General features: G+C 40.3%; 1 protein-coding gene across 8 annotated transcripts in view; it reads left to right on the top strand.

Annotated features, from left to right (window-relative positions):
- Positions 1-21,115, top strand: part of MAP7 (microtubule associated protein 7) — a 176,157-nt gene that overhangs the window by 98,659 nt on the left and 56,383 nt on the right. For all 8 annotated transcript variants that reach the window (XM_032593255.1, XM_030316425.1, XM_030316428.2 and 5 more), the window contains exon 2: positions 14,074-14,169. In XM_032593255.1, the coding sequence (XP_032449146.1) occupies positions 14,074-14,169 (96 nt within the window). The remainder of the gene's footprint in view (positions 1-14,073; positions 14,170-21,115) is intronic.

Here is a 21,115-nt window from a genome sequence, read left to right as displayed (position 1 = left end):
TTTTTTTTTTTGTAGTCCTCCTCCTTGGAAGTGGTCACCTTCTCGGTGGTGTCCAGACCTGCAGAAGCAAAGAGGCTTAAATTGTGGGAGATTAATACAGCAACTCCGGGGGCAAGGGACCAGGTGCTAGTGTTAATAGAGGAAGATAAATAGCACTCAGTCAGGACGATGGTTTCACAAATGGATGAAGATTCAGAGAACTTCAAAGTTAGAGAGAAGGGGAGACAAAGATAACTGATGACTGTAGGCATGTACTGGAAATGGCAAAATGCAGTGCAGTTAACGACTGGAAAAGTAGGCTGAGTAAAGTTATCGACAGAAAAGAAAGGGACAGAAGACTACGCAGCATGACGATTTGAATAAACAGAAAGCACATCTGCGTGAACACAGAAACTTTTTTCCCAGAAAGATAAGAGGGAGGGAGGGGCTTTCTCTTTTTCTTTTACAGCTGCATGTACCATTTGCATTTCCTAACCGTGTGATAGGCATTTCTTTTTTAAGTTTAAAAAAATGGGTTATCCAGGTGATGGGATTATGGGCCTTGCAATTTTTGTCTTCATAGTCTTTCTGTAGTATCAAAAAGCTCATCAATTATTTTTTAAATAAAATTAAGCTAAATCAATTGGAATTTTTATTATTTTCGTCAGCATCTACTCTGAGGTTACATTTATAAAGGGCTGACAGAGAAGCTAATGCAGCCCTACTGTAACCCATCCGCGAGTCTGTTGTGGTCAGGAGGAGTTGCACATAGGGCCTTAGGATGCTGGCAAGAGTTGTTCTGGATGACCAGGGGTGCTCTGGGAACCCTTCACATTCTGCTCAGAAATCCACTGTCTCCCAAGTTGTTTGGAGCTGCTTTCTATTACAGATGAGGTTATTGAAACTCTGCTCTGGCGTCTTTTACTTTTTTTTTTTTTTTTGCCCTAATTTTTGCTCCTCCTGCTACTTTCAAAACTAAATGCTGATCTGCTTTAATGTGATGAACCAGCACCTGTTTTGCTTTCTTCTGGAAGAAATTAGAAGACATAAGATCCATGATGTACCAAGTGAAGGGGAAAATAGGAAGTACGTACAGAGTCCCACAGTGTGTCCAGCCCACTTATGAATGCCTCGAATGACAAGCCGTTTTCTAAGACACAACATAGGAGATACTCTTATCATCTAACCACCACCTAGTTTTGTGCGTGTTGTTTTTTCCTAAGTAATTCACACAGTGTTCTTAGAGCCTTTTATTGCCCCTGTCCCCCCACTTAACATCAAATCCTCTGCCTTTTCTGAGTCTCACCTGCCTCAAAATCCCATCCGGAATCTTGCCTCCAGCCCTCAGCGCCTAGGATTGGGGTGTTGCGTATTGCAGACTAGAGGAAGTAGAAACTAGAAGGGTAGACTGGGGCCAAATTTTGGTGCATGCTTGGACTTCATTCTGTAGTTAGTGGAAACTCTTGTCAGTTTAGAGATTGCCTTTAATTGTGAGTACTGAATAAAAAGTGATTTAAATAAGTTAGGAGCTTTCTTTTTTCTTACCTGCAGGAAATATGGGAAGTAAAGAGTACAGTAGTTCAGAGATGTCCGGGCCAGGTCTCCGTTATTGCCTTAGCTTCCCCCTCGCCTTACCTTCTGGTTACGAGGCAGCTGTCTACCTTGAACATCACACCCATCTTCAAGACAGGAAGAAAAGGGAGAGTGGGGAGCCATGCCACTTGAGTGCACGTCCCCTTTAAGGAGCATTCTCACAAACCCCACCTAACAATTGCAGGGTTCAACTTCTTGGCCAGAGCTGTGTTGTGGTCAGTCAGGGTTCTGTTAGAAAAAAAGTGCTGGGTAGACATTTATTAGGTAACAGGCATGGAATGGCCCAGAGCCTTCCCTATGCAAATTGACAGTATGACTTTCCAAGAGAGAAATGAAGCAAGCCTTTCCCCAGGTGTGTTTTTGTTTGGGTTTGGTTTTTTACTCTAAAGCACATTTTTTGCTTTGCATCCTGTGAGATGAGCAGTATTGGGAACTTTTGGAAGCATACATTCTAAAAACAACATAAGATGGAATGAAATCAAGTGCCAGGCAGTGTGAGGCAGACTTGGGAGCTCAGTAGAAGTCAGAGAAAGAAACGTGTTGGAGGTAGGAACAGCTTCAAAGATTTCATGAGAAAGAGACCTGAGCAGGGCTATGGGAAATGGATTGGACTCTCTACCAGGCTGTAATGGTGAATGCGTGACATTCTATGTTTGTCAGATCCCAAAACAACACCCAGAGTGAGCTCTGTGAACTGTGGGCTTTGGGTGATAATGATATGTCAGTGTAGGTTCATTGATGGAAACAAATGTACCACCGTAGTGCAGTATATTGTTGATAATGGGGGAGGTTGTGCATATGTGGAGGCAGGGGGCACATGGGAATTCTGAACTCTCCACCCAATTTGGTGTGAACCTAAAATTTCGCTAAAAAATAAAAGCTGGGGCACCTGCATGGCTCATTCTATTAAGCCTCTGACTTTTGGTTTCGGCTCAGGTCACAATCTCATGGTTTGTGAGTTCGAGCCCGCATCGGGCTCTGCACTGACCGTGCGGGGCCTGCTTGGGATTCTCTCTCTCTCCCTTTCTCCGCCCCTCTCCTGCTCATTTTCTCTCTTTCTCTCTCTCTCTCAAAATAAATAAACCTTTTTAAAAAAGATATTAAAAAGAAGAAGAAAGGAAAAAGATGGATTGCATTTAAACAGTTGAAGAGATGGCAAGGCTGATGTTCCAACAAGAGAGGAAAACACGAGAGAGGACGCAGATGTAGAAGTGACAGCGGTGGGAGACTAGATTGGCCCATAATTGAAAAATAAAATTTTATGTTTATTCATTTTTGAGAGAGAGACATGAGCAGGGGAGCATGAGCAGGGAAGGGGCAGAGAGAGAGGTAGACACAGAATCTGAAGCAGACTCCAGGCCCCGAGCTGTCAGCACAGAGCCCGACGTGGGGCTTGAACTCATGAACCACGAGCTCATGACCTGAGCTGAAGTCGGACGCTCCAACAACTGAGCCACCAGACGCCCCATGGGTTGGCGCATAATTTTAAACAATTTAACAGGAGGTTAAACGTTCTCCTGTTACCTGAAATGAATTGGAGTAACCTTAACCTTTCATCAGTTATCACTCATTCCTATTGCATTTTTCCGAGTTTGCATAAGAAAATTTAGGGTTAAGTATTTTACTGTTGTGCAGAGGAGGAGTAGTTAATTATTGATATTCTGCAGTCTTGTATATGCGGTTTTTTTCACAGATTAAACTCAATAGTATAGGATTAAAATTACATTCACATTTCTTTGCAAAACTAATGTTTAAAACTGTGTTATTTATTTGGGATTCAGAGAACTATATATACATCTTCTACCTTGATAATTTTATTTTGTATTTAAGTATGAAAGCTTTTCTATTTTGTGGCCTGTAGTAATCATTTGTAAACTGTTGGCATCAGCAATTTTAGTTTTCTTCTTAAAATAAATCATTATCCTGCTAAAAGTAAAAGGATCTTCTTTCAGTTGGTTACTTTAATTAAGCAGAGTAATGAAGTTGAGTAGTAATTGTTTTTCTCCAAGTTATTTAAATAGTTGCTTTTAATTACACACTGGATTTAATTGAATTGGGTCTAATTTGATAAACTCCCTATCCAGCTGTTGAAACTTGGTAAATTACAGAGACTATAGCTAATTTTCTATTTCTCAGTGTAACTAGGAAACTTTTAATATGGTTAGGCTTTCCTCCTCTTTTCTGTACTTTACCCCATCTTTGCTTAGTCATAAACATTACTTGTATTATGGAGCAGAGAAAGAGATAATTTGTGTAGCAGCTAGCATCTGGTGATAAATCACCAGGAAGGTACATCACCCATGGGGATGAAGAGGCTTGCCTTTTAATCTGGTTTATATTAATGCAGGTGGAAAATGCTGCCTTTTCTGTTCTATTTATAATGTTGCCATCTGGCTGAAGGAAGGATTTTGTTTGTTTTATTTATTTGTTTTTAGATCAAAGTGTTTTGGGTTGGATTTAAAGGATGTCACGTTTGTTCCAGTCAGCCCACTGTATCAGGAGTTTGTACCGTGAATCAAGTAGCTGCTTTTAGTGGTAAACAAAACAGCTGAAGAAGTGATTCCCAATAGTCTACACAACAAAACATATGGGACGTGTGCTTTTCTAAACAGTGGTTTTCTTCATTTCAGCTAGAATGGATGTTTGTCTTTTTAGCAGATTATCAAAACAAATCGATTAAATCTGTTGCTTTGGGAAAATGTTGGGGTTTACAGATGCCTCCAAGCTGAAATGCTTGTTTTGTAACCTTTCTGATATTTCCAACAGAGGCTGTAATGTTTTCCTGCTTCTTCCCATGCAGTCCAGGCAATATTCTGTTGTATTTGGAGTTTGTCACTCCAATTCCCAGAATACCCACTAGAAGTGATACTGGGCAGACCTTTCTATTATATGGCTGCAAAAGCAGTCATTTGATTTTGAGGCTTGCCTGAGGTCACATCAAAACCAGGCTAGAATTACATTAAGTATTTTCTGGGTTTTTTCCTGACACAGAGTGAGTATGACTGTAATCTGGCAATCCTTTTGGTCACCTTTTGTCTATAATCTTAGCAGCCATCAAAAATGAACACGTGTATACTTTTTCTTTTTACTCGTCAAGAATGCTTTCCCTTTCTGGGCTTTTGCCACAATTTGGTCAGGGTACACCACCCACCCTCCAGCCATCTCTCATCCTCTTCAAGCATTTGTTCAGTGTCACATATGTGCCAGATAGCGAGCTAAACGCTGAAGTTGGAGATCCTAAGGATGAAAGGCATGGCCCCTGCCCTCAGGTTTCTCAAATAGAGCATTATCACAGCACTGCACCCTGCCAAGTGTCAAAGACAAAATAACTCCAGCTCCATTTAATTGGAGACCATCTAGGGTTCTTTAAGCTCAGAGCACAATGGTTTGTGGTGAGAGCTCTTCAGAGGCAAACAAGCTGCCCACTCCTGATCCCTTAAAAATATTTTGGTAACTTGTTTTGACAGAATTATCTTTTGCTCTTATTTAGGTAACATTTATGCTGTTCCTTCCATATGTGATTTAATACATAAAAACTGGATCTTTTTTTTTTTTGGTGAAAATTTATGGTTGGTCAGTATTTTTGATGCTCACTTTGACGTTTCAGTGTAACTTTTGCAACTTCCTTTTGGACATTGATGGAGTATAAAGTATTAATAAATAACTATGTGTGTCTATTCCATTCTTCTGCTCTCATGATATAGTTAAAGACGAGGAGTAGTGTTTCTGGTGGATTCAGTTCCCATGGATCATGTAACTGTAGACAATACTGAATTGTATTTATAAAACCAGTGTCTTTGTATTGGGTTTGTATTATCTCAGTATTGGACAAATTTCTTTGTCTTTTGGTTGACTATCCTTTTCTATCATGGTCATAAATTTTTCATTTTTCTTCATTATGCAGAAATGAAGTAATCAGAAAATGACTCAGTCACTGTTCATTGTTGCTTGAATGAGCTCCCCCTAAACTTAAAATTCTCCGTGCAGTCTATGGTAGCCACCAAGTCGTAACTTTTTGTTTTATCTGCATGAAATACAGAGAAAAAGCAAATCTTAATTGAATTGTTTCTGTCAGCAGAATGAATAAGGATGAAACGTGAGACTCTGATATGCATTATCAAATATGTTCTTAATTGCATTTGTTTTTGCAACAAGAAATGAGCAATAGATTGTTGAATAAATGGTTCATTATTCTTATTGCTATGTTGAATTAAATGTGGCTAGATTTTATACCACACCACAAAGTGGGTTTATTCTGGTGTGGAAGGGCAAATTACAGTCTGCACTGTTTTTCAACATCTGTACTTATATACACTGCCTATAAATTTGCATAATGCCTATAAATTTGCATAATGCAGAGGCTGCTTCCCTATCCTGTGGCGATCTATGAAAGATAAAAGACACCAGTCAGCCTCTGCCCACATCTTGTTTCCTTGACCTTCCTGCAAAATGACCTTCAAAACACCCCACCTGTTTCCCAACCAGGCATATGTCCTCCATTCTGCATTTCCTCATCGTCCCCACTGCCCTTGCTCCATGGAGTTGGTGGCTGGGGTCCCATTTCCTGCAGGATTCGAAGCAGAGGCGACCCCGAAGCCTTAGGGAGGATCCCTGGGTGGTGCTACCTCGCTGCCCTGGGCTCCTTTCTTGGACAACCGCACTGACTATTCTTCCCTGTTCTGTGTTGCGTCAATGACAGACAGGCATGGTTTTCACTGTGATCAGTTGGGTCACTGTGTTCCCTTAATGGTCAAGTACTTATCTCTTGGGTACATCTTAAGGGTGAATGGGAAAATCTGAATAATTATGAAATTATGCAGAAAGCAGAATTCTTAAGATGTCTGTTTTAGTCTGGTTTCCTTTTACTGTTTCTGTTAAGATGGTAGGCACTTTTTATACACTTCCAACAGGCTCGTTATAGGGCTTCACTTCTTATTTACCCAGAATCCCCCAAAGTTACAGTAGCTCACAGCCAGAAGGTCCACAGCACACACTTCAGTGACTTTCACTGCCTTCAGGGTAAAGTCCACACAAACTTGGAATTCAAGGAGGCATTGACCTCAGCCTGTTTGTCTTATTTTCAACTGCCTACTGTCTTAAACCTGCTGTTCTGACTGGACAGTGCCCTGATTATCTTTTTTTTTTTTTTAATTGCTTAGATAATTTTGCTTATGGCATCCTCCAACCATAAATATTCTCTGCTTCACTCTTCACTTACACAGATTCTCTCCATTCTTGTAGAGCTTTATCTGATGAAGTTTTGTATCACTACTACGCCCTTAGTATCTTCTCCCACCTCTGACTCCCTGTAGTACTACCTACATCATTTGCTTGGTTATTAATCCTCTGTGGTATATTGATTTTTAAAAAGTGAATTGACCCATGGCTACAGTTTCGTGTGTTTTCATGTTGTCTCCTCCAAAAGTTAATAAGCATCTTGCAAGTAGATGTTGTGTCCTCTGATCTTTGTGCTCTTTGTGCACGGTACAGTGGCTGGCCCATGAGTGTGCCTATAAATGTTTATTGGAAAAAAAATGAACATTTCTGACCCTGGGAGTATGGTGGTTCCATTGATACGGTAACAAAGTGACTGACAATCGGGGTTAGCTGATTCTGTGAGGACAGTCAGTTTGCCTTTTGGCATAGTTTCCAGTGATCACACAGATACAGGAGCATATATTCCCTAGAGGTGGGAGACGGGGACTGTATTTGAGAGAGCATACTTAGAAATGCAGACTTGAAAGTGACTAACATAGAGAGCATGCTTCAGGCCAGAAGAGGAGACCACTTTTCTGAAGAGAAGAGAAAATACTGGGGGAATCGGAAGCTCCAAAACAGAGTTTGAAGAAGTAACCTAGAATTAGGGATTTAGGGATTCAGAAAAAGAAAAGTGGTAGCAGGAGACACATTAATTTTTCTTCCCAGTCCTGAGCACAAGGTGTCCCCGAGTCGAGTGCTGTCTGCCAGTAATAAGAAAACAAAGGTAAAGCAGAAAATTGAACCCAGGTTTGTCTGGTGTCAGCTCCCTTGAGCCTCACCATTCCTATAATTTCACATACAATTATGAGGAATTTAAACTGAGAAGCTCTTCATTATGTAGAACAATCAGAAGAGTCATTTGAGGTTTGCTTTCTGTCCTTGTTATGATGCAAATGTCATTAATAACATTGGATAAAACCTTTATTTATTTTTTTTTTTAAATTTTTTTTCAACGTTTTTTATTTATTTTTGGGACAGAGAGAGACAGAGCATGAACGGGGGAGGGGCAGAGAGAGAGGGAGACACAGAATCGGAAACAGGCTCCAGGCTCTGAGCCATCAGCCCAGAGCCTGACGCGGGGCTCGAACTCACGGACCGCGAGATCGTGACCTGGCTGAAGTCGGACGCTTAATCGACTGCGCCACCCAGGCGCCCCTGGATAAAACCTTTAATATCTATGTTGCAATACTCCTGGCAGCTCTATCAGAACAAAATTTAACGGTCAAGTAAATAAGTAAAAGGATGCTACAGCAGAAGATTTTAGGTGAAACACTGAATTGCCTGAAAAGTACTCTGTAATCGTTCTCTGTTGTTTTTTTTTTTTTTTAAACAATAACATTCTTCAACTGCCAGCCACAACTGTGTTCTGTAGTCACATTTTCAAATAAGTAATTTTTTTAGTGTGCCAAGGGTCTGTCAAGACCACCCCAGGCTCTGTGATTCATTCATTAGGAAGATTCAGGACTCCGCTTATAGTCAGACACAGAGCTAAGATTTATTGGAGCAAAACCAGGCCTTTCAAAGGAGAGCTCCCTGACGCCTGCTGTGCTAAGTCTTTCCCGCACAGGCAAACTGAATCTTTTAGGGTAGACCTATGAAGTTGCAATATTCAACCATTTTTTTACTACAGAAGTGGCAGTTGCCTGTGGTTCAACCTCTTGTCCTGTCCTCTAACTTAGTCTGTCCCAAAGCTGTTCGCGTACGCTGAGCCAGGTGTCCACCAAGTCCAGCTGCACAATAGAGCAAAGAAGAACCCATATAGACCTGGGCCTGATGGCTAAACTCTGTTAAAAATAGTGAGAGGAATACATTAGCCTTGTGGACGTCAAGACCACATGTCGTTCAGTGAGATTTAAACTCAGGATGGTTCCTAAGGTTGTAGTCATAAGTGTCTTGTCAGAGTAAGCTTTTTTACTAAATTGAGCATTTGTTGAGGCCCATTATTTTGATCTGTTGAGAGAGACTCTTCAACAGACCATAAAGCCAAAAATAGAAACAAAGCAGTGAGAGCCCGTGACCTTTATGGGAAGTCATTGCAAGGAACACAGTGAATTGTAGGGGATATGGATTTTAGACGTGCATCTGGGGCATTTACTGGAGCTGCAGGATTTTTACCAGATGAAAGCTCCAAATGTCTGTCGTCTCTATATTTTGTTTCAGAGTGGTTTAGAGAGAGACAGAACCCCAGACCGCAAGAATGCTTCTCTGCATCCTTCCTCTTTAACACTCTCAGATGTGGCACTAATGGAATAAAGCTTTCAAGCTAGCAGGAAGATCAATAGAGATTTTACAAGGCTAGCGAACACTTATTGAGCATCATGGAGGATGACTCAGTTTTCTTTATAAAAAAATGAAAGAGATTCAAATTAATCCTGGAAAATCACCTGAGTCATTTAAAAAATGGTATTTTTTAATGATAAAATAAAAAATGGTATATGCAATCCTGTCTGCTAGTCATCTAGGATTTCCAGTTTTTTAAATGTTGGAAATCTTAAATAAATTATTTTCATTGTGTTCTCAAGTAGTGAAATTCCCTGTACTTTGCTTTAAAACCAAATCACAAGATTTTATTTCCCATTATTATAATGGAGGGTTTGGGTTCTTTCTTTCTTTCTTTCTTTCTTTTTCTTTCTTTCTTTCTTTCTTTCTTTCTTTCTTTCTTTCTTTCTTTCTTTCTTTCTTTTTTTAGGCTCATTTTACCTAATGTGATGGTAACTTGAAGGGCATTAAATCTGAGCCTGGCTGGCTCAGTCAGTGGAACATGTGACTCTTAATCTTGGGGTTGTGACTTTGAGCCCCACGTTGTGTGCAGAGATTACTTAAAAATAAAGTCTTTAAAAAGAGAGGGAAGAAAAAAGAAGGAAGTTCCATTTCAGGTCCTCAGTTGTTAATCCCTTCTGACCTGGTTGGTGCTCAAGCTCTGACTCAAATCTGTCACTTCTTTGGGGCGCCTGGGTGGCTCAGTCGGTTAAGCGTCTGGTCTTGATTTCGGCTCAGGTCATGGTCTCATGGTTGCTGGATTGAGCCCCGTGTTGGGCTTCACGCTGAGCACGGAGCCTGTTTGAGACCCTCATTCTCTCTCCTCCACCTGTCTCCTGTCCCTCCCCTGCTCACTCTCTCTCTCTAAAAAAAAAAAAAAACAAAAAAAAAAACAAAAAAAAAAATCTCAGAAAACTGTTATCTCTGTAAGTCCCAGAAACACTGAGGATTACCTCTTCCAAAGGAAGTACCCTAAAACCCATACCAACAAGCCTAGCCTACCTGAGGGCCCCCAAGAGGTGTGATTGTTAAAAAAAAAATAAAACTCTGAAGCCAGCAGGTGAGTCAGACTTTGCACCCCAGGACCACTGTCACCAAGTTGACACAAGTTTACTGTCCCTGTTGGTGCTGGGTAAGCAAAGCCCTGGAGACACAGAAATCCAGTTTCCCACATTTGTGTAGGGAATAAGGAGAGCGCCAAAAAATGCTTTCTACCATTTATTGAGCCTCGTGGTGGGCCCAGGGGTCTCGTTAATTTTCACAGCCCTGAAAGTAAGTATCGTCCCTCTTCACATATGGGAAAGTTAAGATGGAGAGGTTAAGTCTGCTAAGGATTCACAGCCCATTTAGGACACAGCCAGGTCACCTGACACCAAAGCACATACCGTTTCCTCAAAGCTTGCAAACACACTGCTACACCACGCAAGTGTTGTGGGTGTGGGGGGCCCGGGACCTCCATGGAAGGGGGAAAGAGAGAAAAGGAATGGTTGTTAAACACCTGTCGGTGTGCTAAGCCGTATGGCAGATTCTTAACATACATCTTTTCCATTAATCTTCCCAACAGCCCTGTGAGTAGGCAGTATGCCCCCCACCCCGCACACACACACAGACACTTACCTACTCAGAGAAGTCAAGAAACTTCCTGAATATCACCTGAGCCCAGATCTGTTTGACTTTATATCTTCCCTCTTATCACAATAGAGTGTCAACCAGAGAGGTGTTTGGAGAAATAAGAACTCTTACAGCTGTGGAAGGGCAAGACTGATAGAAAAGCAGAAAGATAACCTAAAAACTTCAGATGAATGTCCAGCCTACAGGTTAGACATTAACAGTATATAATCTTGGACTAAACAGACCATTTTTTAAATTACTTTTATTTTACTAAATTAAATGTTGGTTTTTCATGCACATAAACATTTTTAAGATTTTAAATTTGTCTTGTTATAAACAGGACTCAGAAAGTCTTCTGGGATAGAATGAATAGGAAGTCTTCTGGAATAGAAATGAATTACTGAGATTCAGATAGTAATAAAGAGGGCAGGCAGATAGATGTTCAGCTGGAGCAGATCCAATGGAAGTCAGATGCAGATAGATGGGGATTTGAGTAACCAGACCTCCAGTTTGACAGAAATGTATTTTTTACATTTGAATTTCAAGATAATAAAGCAAGTATAGCCCTCCCTCCCCCACCCAGAAGAAGCTTTTTATTAGTTATTATTTGGAATAATCATGTGGACTGAACATGTGTTTCAGCCTTTTTAATCTCCTTCAGAGGAGACTCTTATGTAATATTCAGTTAGGATTGATGCCTATTGTCAGGACCTGGGGACATAGCAGATAGGCAATCACCAGAGAAAGATTAAATTATGTCAGATATAGTAAGGCAAGAAAGAAAGAAATACGTTTGAAATATATTCTAATCAAATCATTCTAAGTCCTTGTCAGTTAACTAAAAATAATAAATAGAAGATTCTTAAAAAGCTTACTAATTAAGGCTTTACTTCCTGAGTTCTGGAGGTAGCTATATAACAAAAAGAAAATTATAATCCTAGGACTCCAAGTATGTGTTGCATTCTGCTTCCTTCTGTTATGTTACTTAACAAGTAACTTATTTATGAGCAATTTTAATAAGATTAACTTGCAGAATAAGGAGAAAGATTGTTCTATACACAGTAAGCAACAAAGGTTCCAAATACAGTCATTTTTTTTTATTTTTTTTATTTTTAGAGGCTATCTCTAAAGATGTGAGACTAGAGGTCAAGACTGACCAGCATGGGTTTCACCTGCCACATGGTGATAACTGGCAACTAATTCTTGGCAAGTAGGATGAGAGGATATGTTACAGCATTAAAGGAGCCAACCTACTTTCTGATTTCCCTTCCGGATCAGTGTCAGGGCCTGTGTGTCAACTATGTACAGTGTTGCTCTTTTCCAGTAGTAGATTGCCTGGTAAAATTTCTAGTAGCAAAGTCCTATCAGAAACCACTGAGTGAGGCCTTTTGCTATTTAATTTTTTGTTTGCTATCTGCTCATTTTTACTGTATCTTTACAGACCTTTCCTTGCAAATAAAGCAAAGGAAGCTTAATAAATAAAACTTCAGTCGATCAATATTTGTGTTTTAAGCTGTTATTTGAAGCAAACAGATCAAAACTGGGCGATTTTAAAAGAGTTGTATAAGATAATTTTACTATTTAGTCTTTGATCTTCCACAGCTAACACTATATGTAATTGAAAGAGAGCCACAAAAATTTGGTGCATTCCCCATGTAGATGTCAAAGGTAAATTTAGGGAATTTATTTTCTTAGTGATTTGTTTTTAATACACCTTGAGTATAGTTTTTAAATTTAGTCTTCTTGAAGCATAATTATTATAGCACCCTTTCAGTTTAAAAAATTCTTGGGCAAATAATTCTTGTTTTCTAGATAATGTCAATTTCCTCAGCCTCATGGAGAGGGAGCTAACATGTAATATGTCAGGGGGCAAGGGCTGCAAACAAAGCAGGCTTAGGTGTGCCAGGTGATGAGTGGTAGGGGTGGTACTTTAAACAATTCAAGAATGGGGGGTGCCTGGGTGGCTCAGTCAGTTAGGCATCCAGCTCTTGATTTTGGCTCAGGTCATGACCTCACAGTTAGTGGGATCGAGCCTCACGTCAGGCTCTGCACTGACAGCACAAAGCCTACTTGGGATTCTCTCTCTATGTGCCCCTCCCGCCCTCAAAAATAAATAAACTTTGAAAAAGTATAAACAATTCAGTAGAACTCTAATGTCATATGTGAGCAGAGACCCAGAAATCCACCTGCTTATTTGAGACAAGAACATTTCAAGTCCACTCAAAGGTCTGCGATGAACTGAGTATCACTAGAGATGAGTAATTAAGAGGGAAGGTGGCACCAGGTAAAGGCCAGACCATATAGTACCTTCTGGGCCGTGGTGGAGACCATGGGTTTTACTCTGAGCAGAGTGGGAGCTGTTGGAGAGTTTTGAACAGAAGAGTGATGTGACTTGTGTTTTAATGGGATCACTCTGGCTGCTGAGATGAGAATAGACTAATGGGGGTCCGTGGGAGGATCGGGGAGACTGGGTAAGAGGATATTGCAACCACACAGGGAGGAAATGACCATAAAGGTAGCAGTAGAGGTGGCAAGATGTTTTGTAAGGTTGAGCCGAAAGAACTTACTAAACAGATTGAACGTGGGGAGTGATAGCAAGAGAGGAGTCAAGGATGAGTCCAGGGTTTGGGGTATGATCATGTGGAAGGATGGAATTGCCTTAATTGGTGGGGAAGACGGGGCAGTGCAGGTTTTAAGGCAGAGAGTGGGAGGCAGGGAAACTCACTGGCTTGGTTTTTGGCATGATTTGTATCTGAAACAGTAGCAGACATCCTTTAAATATCCTCTGAAAATACATTAAAGTAATATGGGTAAAGAAAAAAGAGCAATATATTTAAAGTATAGGATCTATACTTGATATAAGCAATTACCTGGTATTTCTCCTCTTCATTCCTTTCCTAGAATACATTTCCCTTAGTCTGTTTAATAATCTTTGTTATGGAACTTTTGTCAGAGGCTTTTTCAAAATCCTGGTAAATTATATCTCCTGGTTCCTTTCTGGTGACCTATATGTTCTTGGAATTTTGGCGGTTCCTAATGCATGAACTTTGTAAGAAGTAAGATCAGAGACTTTGGATAGCAGTCATGCCTCCACATGGTTGCTTTATGTATAAACTGGGACTACCAGGGTAAATGATTTCATGGACCCTTGAACTTGCCACTTCTATAGGATTGGTGGAGCCGTGGCCATTGATTTGGGGATGTGTCGTTACCACTGAAAGGGCAAGAGTTGTAACGGCTTCGTCTTTTTATTTCCTGAATCTAGCCTAGTACCCAACACAAAGGTTAGCAGCAAACGTTGACTAGGTGAATTTTTCTGAATAAATTTTAAGAAACTAAATATGTCTTTTCTCTTTTGTCTCATTCGTATAGCACCTGACAGCTACAAAGTGCATGATAAGAAAACTGCCTCCAACCGGCCCTCTGCTATTTCAGGACAAAATAGCAACTACTCAGGAAATAAACCAGGTACTATACATCGTGTTTGCTGTAGAAAAAAAGGTTGTCCCTAAAGCCTTAAGGCATTGCTAGAATTTAGGAGCTTGGTTCTGGTTCTGCTACCAAAAGACACACACTCACACTGGCCTGTATGAGTTTAAGTCAGAGAACCTCTTAAAGCCTCGATTTTTTCTATTTAAAATGGAGATTCAAATACATGCCCTGCTTATCTCTCAGAATCATTTTGACAGTCGGTGAGAATGATGTGTGTGGGTGCCTTGTTTACTGCCAAACAATGTATAAGAGGTAATCATTTTACTATTCTCTTTTGAAATGATGCATATGACACAATTTTTTTGTATCTATGTGCCCAGGTACATTATCGCATATCTTTTTTGTGACATTTTCAAAAACCATTTAAGGCAATCTTCACACATAGCAAAGCTGGTCTAGAATTATCTTTTTGTTCCCTATTCCCTGCAATGATTGTACACCTACACAGTAATTTCATTTAATAACCTGTGATTCATGGTCTGTTCCATTCAGTGATACAAAGAAGCAAAGAGTCTGTAAACATAAAGAGTTGAATAGACGATGAAGCTGCTTCCAGGTACCCAGCAGTCATTGTGTGGTCCTTGGGAGAGACCTATGTCCAGTATGGTGGTAAACAGTAAGAGGAGGGCAGAGGCCCAAGTGCACAACCCACGAGGGCATCGGAAACCTGCTTCAGGCAGCATCTAAGACTGAAGTCACTCAAGAACAGTGAGAATCAAGATGGAAATAACTCTTTCTAGTCTCAACGGAAACATTTTCCATTATACCTAGTTTTGGTGTAGGGGGTGGGGTCCATGTGGGAAAAGATCTTAACAGAGCAGATGAATCTGACTTGTTACTTAGAAGAAGGACAAATATCCAGTGCTGTTGCAGGTATTGCATGAGCAGCCCTTCACGGGAAATGATGTGTATGTAGGTTCAATGGAATTTTAATTAGCAGGCTGAGCTTCACCGTTTCATCAGTTTACCTTTTCATCCATTCATTTATCCGCCAACCACTCAACCACCATCTACTACTTATTGAGTACGTGTTTTGTGCCCAGGACCATGAGAGGCACAGAGTGAGCAAAACAGGATCCCTGTCCTCACAGGCCTTATTCTGGTAGACTTGTGTTCTTGTACTCAGGTGAGGATCCTTGTAGAAGCAGAGCCCTTTAGCATGAAAACCTCGTTTGTTTTACCATAGGAATTAAACATAGCTGAATGGTAGGTGCTGTTGTCCCCTTGTTTTCCCCACCAACCATCACTTCTAATTTCTACCATTCTTTACTGTGGAGTTTATGCTTTTATGTCTTGATACCTTGTTTATTCATCTGGTGTTAGCACTATCTAAGCACTAAGGGATTTATTATTAAAAAAAAAACATAGGGGCGCCTGGGTGGCTCAGTCGGTTGAGCGACCGACCTCGGCTCAGGTCATGATCTCACGGTTTGTGAGTTCGAGCCCCGCATCGGGCTCTGTGCTGACAGCTCAGAGCCTGGACCCTGCTTCGGATTCTGTCTCTCCCTCTCTCTCTGCCCCTTCCCCGCTCATGCTCTGTCTCTCAAAAATGAAAAAACATTAAAAAAAATTTTTTAATAAAAAAAAAAACATAATCCATACCCTCTGGTTGACAGTGTGATGGAGTAAACCAGTCTATGAATAGGTCATTCTAACACCAAATTTGCAGTGTGATAAGAAAGAGATGTAGAGTGCCTAGAGACTACAGAGGCCAAAAAAAAAATCTTCCCACCTCAGACGGCCATCTCTTTATAGAGCCATTTGATTTATATTGCTAAAGTCAATGGGGTGCCTGGGTGGCTCAGTCGACTGAGCGTCCGACGTCGGCTCAGGTCATGATCTTGCGGTCCCTGAGTTCGAGCCCCGCGTCGGGCTCTGTGCTGACAGCTCACAGCCTGGAGCCTGCTTCAGATTCTGTGTCTCCCTCTCTCTCTGACCCTCCCCCATTCATGCTCTGTCTCTCTCTGTCTCAAAAATAAATAAACGTTAAAAAAAATTATATTGCTAAAGTCAAGTTAAATGAGGGAGACATTTCATTTTATATTATCTCTTTTTTTTTTTTCTTTAGTATAGTTGACACACAGTGTTACATTAGTTTCAGCTGTATCACATAGTGATTGGAAAACTCTACTAGTCACGCTATACTCACAAGTGTCGCTACCATCTGTTACCATACAACACTGTTACAGTATCATTGATTATATTCCCTTTTATCCCTGCGACTTCTTCCGTCTGTAACTGGAAGCCTGTATCTCCCACTCCCCTTGCCCATTTTGCCCATCCCTCCCCCCCGACCATTCAGATTAGACCTTTTAAGCATCATGTGTCTGCTTTCTTGTATATACAGATAAGCAGAGGTTCGTCAACGGGTCTCATTTTTAAAACCACCATGTTATTTTCTTTAGTATCTCCAAAGGATGATATAAGAGATTTCATGTTGGATGGTGAGGCTTGAGTAAAACCTTTAATTTATGGGATACAAGTCATGGGAATGTCTGTCTAGAGCAGTTTATTAATTTTCATTCTCCAGAACTTGAAAAAACAGTAAAGTATGTGCTAAATTTTGGGATATTTTGAGTATTGCTCTCACCTGATATGGGCATCCTGACCAAATGATTTCTCAGAGTCTCTTTTATTTCAGTAAATTTTAGTTAAATGTCTTTCCCTCCTTTACCTTCTGATACTTAAAATTCATTGGAAAAGTCTAGAACATCTCTTTGATGTTAATAACATTCAGATTGTTAATATTTTATCTTTAAAACATGTATGGAAGGCGCTTGTGGTTTATAAGTGTGAGCTCACAATGTCTCGTGTTCTCCAGAAAAGACCGGTATTCTCAGCTGTGAATACTTGGACCCAGACCAAAAGAGACCATTTGTAAAGTCATGGATCTGTCCATGTCTACAAAGTGGGAGCTGGCTCTTCAGGACTCCATCAGCTGCCTCCAAACAATCCAGAGTGTGACCTAATCAGAAGAGAACATTGTAGTCTCTTAATGCACTATACATACCTGAGAAAAGCAGAAACTCAAGTTCATTAAAAATTCCTCTTAATTTCTATCCCTTTATCACCCTCCACTACAAGTCTTTAAAAGAACCACTAAAAATTTCATTACTGTTTATAAATCATTTCCCTCACAGAGGAATGCAGGCCTTGGAATCTTTCAGGCCTTCCCTGGCTGCTACATCCTGCCATTGTAATGACTCTCCTGGTGCCATGATGTGCTCAAGGGCACGGACTGAGTGAGGGATGTGGCTTTAAGAACTAGCTCCAACACTTTGCTGTGCCGCCTTCCTTTTTACAGACGTTTCCCTCCACTTTCTCATTTGGAAAATAGGCCTAAGAACTCGTCGTTGAATGAATACATGCTCTGCTAACTCATGGAGCTAGTGTCAAGAATGAAACAATGTGTATGAAAGAGCTTTGTAAAATGCAAGCCCTGATGAAGTTATCTACCTTGTAAACAGTAGTTGTTCAGATGGAAGTCAAAGCTCTTGAGAAAGCCTTGTCAGAGCGAGTTGACTTTCTTGATCTGCGAGAGTCACTGAGTTCTAGTTTGTGGTCCAGGCTTCTACCTGTCATCGAAGACAGGATATCCACAGCACTCCCTGTCACACGTAAGAGTGCCCTGGTGTGGGCGGCCACCCAGCTCTTGAGTCCTCACAGGCAGGAGGTTGAATGCAGAGCGCTCCTTGCTGCGAGCGGACTCACACGGACACTCTGTTGCTCTTACCATTTTGCCTTCTGACCATGTTAGGTCAATCAGGAAGTAGTGAGAAAGTTCATGCTATTCATTTACTTTTTGTACCTTGATTTCGTTCCTGGGAAAAGTGATAGGAGGATGGAGATGAGAGGGAGGCAAAGAATCACAGAAAATGCACTATTTACTTAGAATTATTCGATTAGATGTTGTCCTTTTTGGAAATCTATCTTTAAAGATATTTTTTTATCAGTTTTTGGTTATTAAAACTATAACTGCTAGCATTTATATTTTTTTTAAGTCTGTTATCAAATACAAGATAGCTGTTTGTTTGCCCCTATTGGTGCGTGTTTGTGGAAGTTTAAAGGCTCTGAAGATTAGCTAAGGTTGTTTGCTCATTCGTTCGATACTTACTGAATGTTCTCCTTTCTGCCAGGTGTAGTCCTGGGATTGGGAATAAGCCGTGAACAAAACCTACAAGGCTCTGTTCCTCCCCACCCCCGTTCATAGCCATCTTTTATCTGCCATAAGTATTATTGGCATCCTAGCACCAAAGTGACTCTCTCTTGATGTAATCAAAAGGATGGAAACAGTTTAAACTGAATGCCTTTTTCCCTCTACAATTTCACATTTGCTAATCCCAGGTTCCTAAACCAACCAGAATCATCTAGCATATCACAATCACTATGCCTTCTTTACTTCCTCAAATCTGATCCCCTACTGAATAGTGATTATCATTTCAGCCCTGATCTCAAAGATCAGTGGGAATCATTGCACTTGTAAGCATTGGCCTTATTTATAGGGATTAACTGGTATATTTGTGCAACTCCGTATATGACCTTGTTTCTTATAAATTGTGTGATCAGGCAGGATGCAGTTTGTTACATGTGATGAGCATAATCTTCATATGAAATGAGAGTATAGAAACCACCTCTTGCAAAAAAAAAAAAAAAAAAAAAAAAAAAAAAACACCTCTCACACTGCTGTTTTCCAAAAATGTATCTAAAAGGCAAGTATTACAGTTCACAATTGGGTTATATTGATAACCAGTTATTGATTGGGGGCTCTCAGAATTGGTTTGGGTAGAAGAGGGTACATGAGGGTAAGTGCATGTCCCATATGGTGTTATTAAAATCTTCTTTCAAAATTTTTTTAAAATTTTGCATGAAATTTGCACATACTTGAAAGTAAGCTAGCAACATCACATCCTTCATATCAGTAGATTGCCTGTGACAGAATTATAAATGCAATTCAAAGTAGTTAAATTCTTTTTTATGGACTTTCTGTAATGTGCTTACACGTCTTTTTTTAGTAAAGTTGATTTTTGAGTTTTACAGTTATATTTGTGAACAGGTACACCTCATTGTTTAAGGAATATTACTAAAGTGGTGAGTTAATCATTAGAGATCTAACTTCACTTTGACTTGTGCTTAGACAGCTCTTTTTTTCAAAATGCCATTTGTCGTGCTGTCATTTCTTTTCACCAAAAACAAATGACAGTAAAACACCCCTGTTTGTGGCCCTTAACAAAGTGCCTGAGCAGGAGCTCACATGCCCATTTTCAAACTTCAGAAGTAAACCTTTTGGGGCCAGGAGCAATATTTTCTTATATAAAAAATGCTTGAAATCTCATAAATAATAAGCAAATCTGATAAGTCATTATAATAATAAGTAGGACCTACTGCGGGGTCCTTTTACCAGTTTTTAAAAATCATACTTTAAAACAACAAGGGTATAAAATGTCATCACTTAGTCTTGCTCATGATTCTCACTGCCAGGTTTATGCAGGCTCCCAAGGGGTCTTTGTACAGTTTTTATTTCCCTTAGATGTGCAAATTCTGTGCCATTTAGGAGGCCTTTGGGATATAAAGCCTTTAAATTTGTTGATGAAGTGCTACCATGCTGTCTACAGTATTGCACCAGTAAGTTTCTATTTTTAACATGAGATCTTAAAAGAATACGTCATTTTAAGAGAAGAGAAAATAAACCTGATTTTAAGGTCATTATCCTCATCAGCATTGTTATTATAATTTTGCTTTTTTATATAGTACCAAAGTGAGCCTATTAGTGTAGGTCTCTTCTGGGAAGCTCCCAACAGCGTCTCACTCCAAGTACAATCCAGAGTCCCTGCCAGGACCAACGAGCCCTGTGCCTTGGCCCTTGCGTATCTGGCCCCAGTGCTCTCTGATCTCGCTCCGTTCCAGGCTCTTCGATCTCCCCATTTCTTACACACATTAGGTGCTTGTGGCCACAGGGCCTTTGTGCCTGCTTTCCACCTCCTAGAACACCTGCACAGCTAGCTGTCCCTTCCATCAGGACTCTGCACGTGAAAGTTACGATCTCTTGTCTAAAATGCTTAAACATACCCTTCCTGCCATATCACAGTCCCCTTTCTTGTTGTCTCCTTAACATTTATCTCAATGCAACATTCAATATATTTTTCCCTTGTTTTCATTCTGTATCTCTTTTCTTTTAATTTTTTAAAATCTTTATTTATTTTTGAGAGAAAGAAAGAGAGACAGTGCAAGCAGAGGACGAACAGAGAGAGAGGGAGACACAGAATCCGAAGCAGGCTCCAGGCTCCAAGCTGTCAGCACAGAGCCAGATGCAGGGCTCGAACCCACGGACCATGAGATCATGAACTGAGCCAAAGTCAGACACTTAACTGACTGAGCCACTCAGGCACCCCTCATGCTCTCTTTTTTATCCTTGTTATCAAGTTTCCCTGAGTAGAATGCAGTTCCCATGAGGGCAGAGATTTTTGTTTTTTGCTTTTTGTTTTCCTGACTGCTTTCTTTTCAGCACATAGGAACAGTGCCTGGTGCATAGTTGATGTTCAGCGTGTGTTCAGTGAGTGAATTAATTTACTGAAGCTTGTGGGCGAGGCACCATACTAACACCATTTCAAGTATTTCATTGAATTCTTACAGTGATGTCAGATAGGTTCTATTTTTATTCCATTTTATAGGTAATAAATAAAAATCCATGAAACCCATGTCCTGCATAACTTGAGACGTAGAGAGGTAGGTATCTCAGCCAAATTTACATATTGAGTGAGACACAGAACAGGAAGTGAACTCTTGGGTGTGTGACCTCAAAGCTGGGCTTCTTACATCCAACTGGTGAACATCTATCAGTATTCACTGAATACTGTATTCAGTAGAAATTCACTTAGGATTCTGTTTGCTGTTGAGGAACAGCCTTCTTAAAGCATAAAAATGA

This window comes from Lynx canadensis, chromosome B2 (genome assembly GCF_007474595.2).
Source record: "Lynx canadensis isolate LIC74 chromosome B2, mLynCan4.pri.v2, whole genome shotgun sequence".
Lineage (NCBI taxonomy): Eukaryota > Metazoa > Chordata > Mammalia > Carnivora > Felidae > Lynx > Lynx canadensis.
Note: the sequence above shows the minus strand (reverse complement) of the source record. Positions and strands in the feature narration are given on the sequence as shown.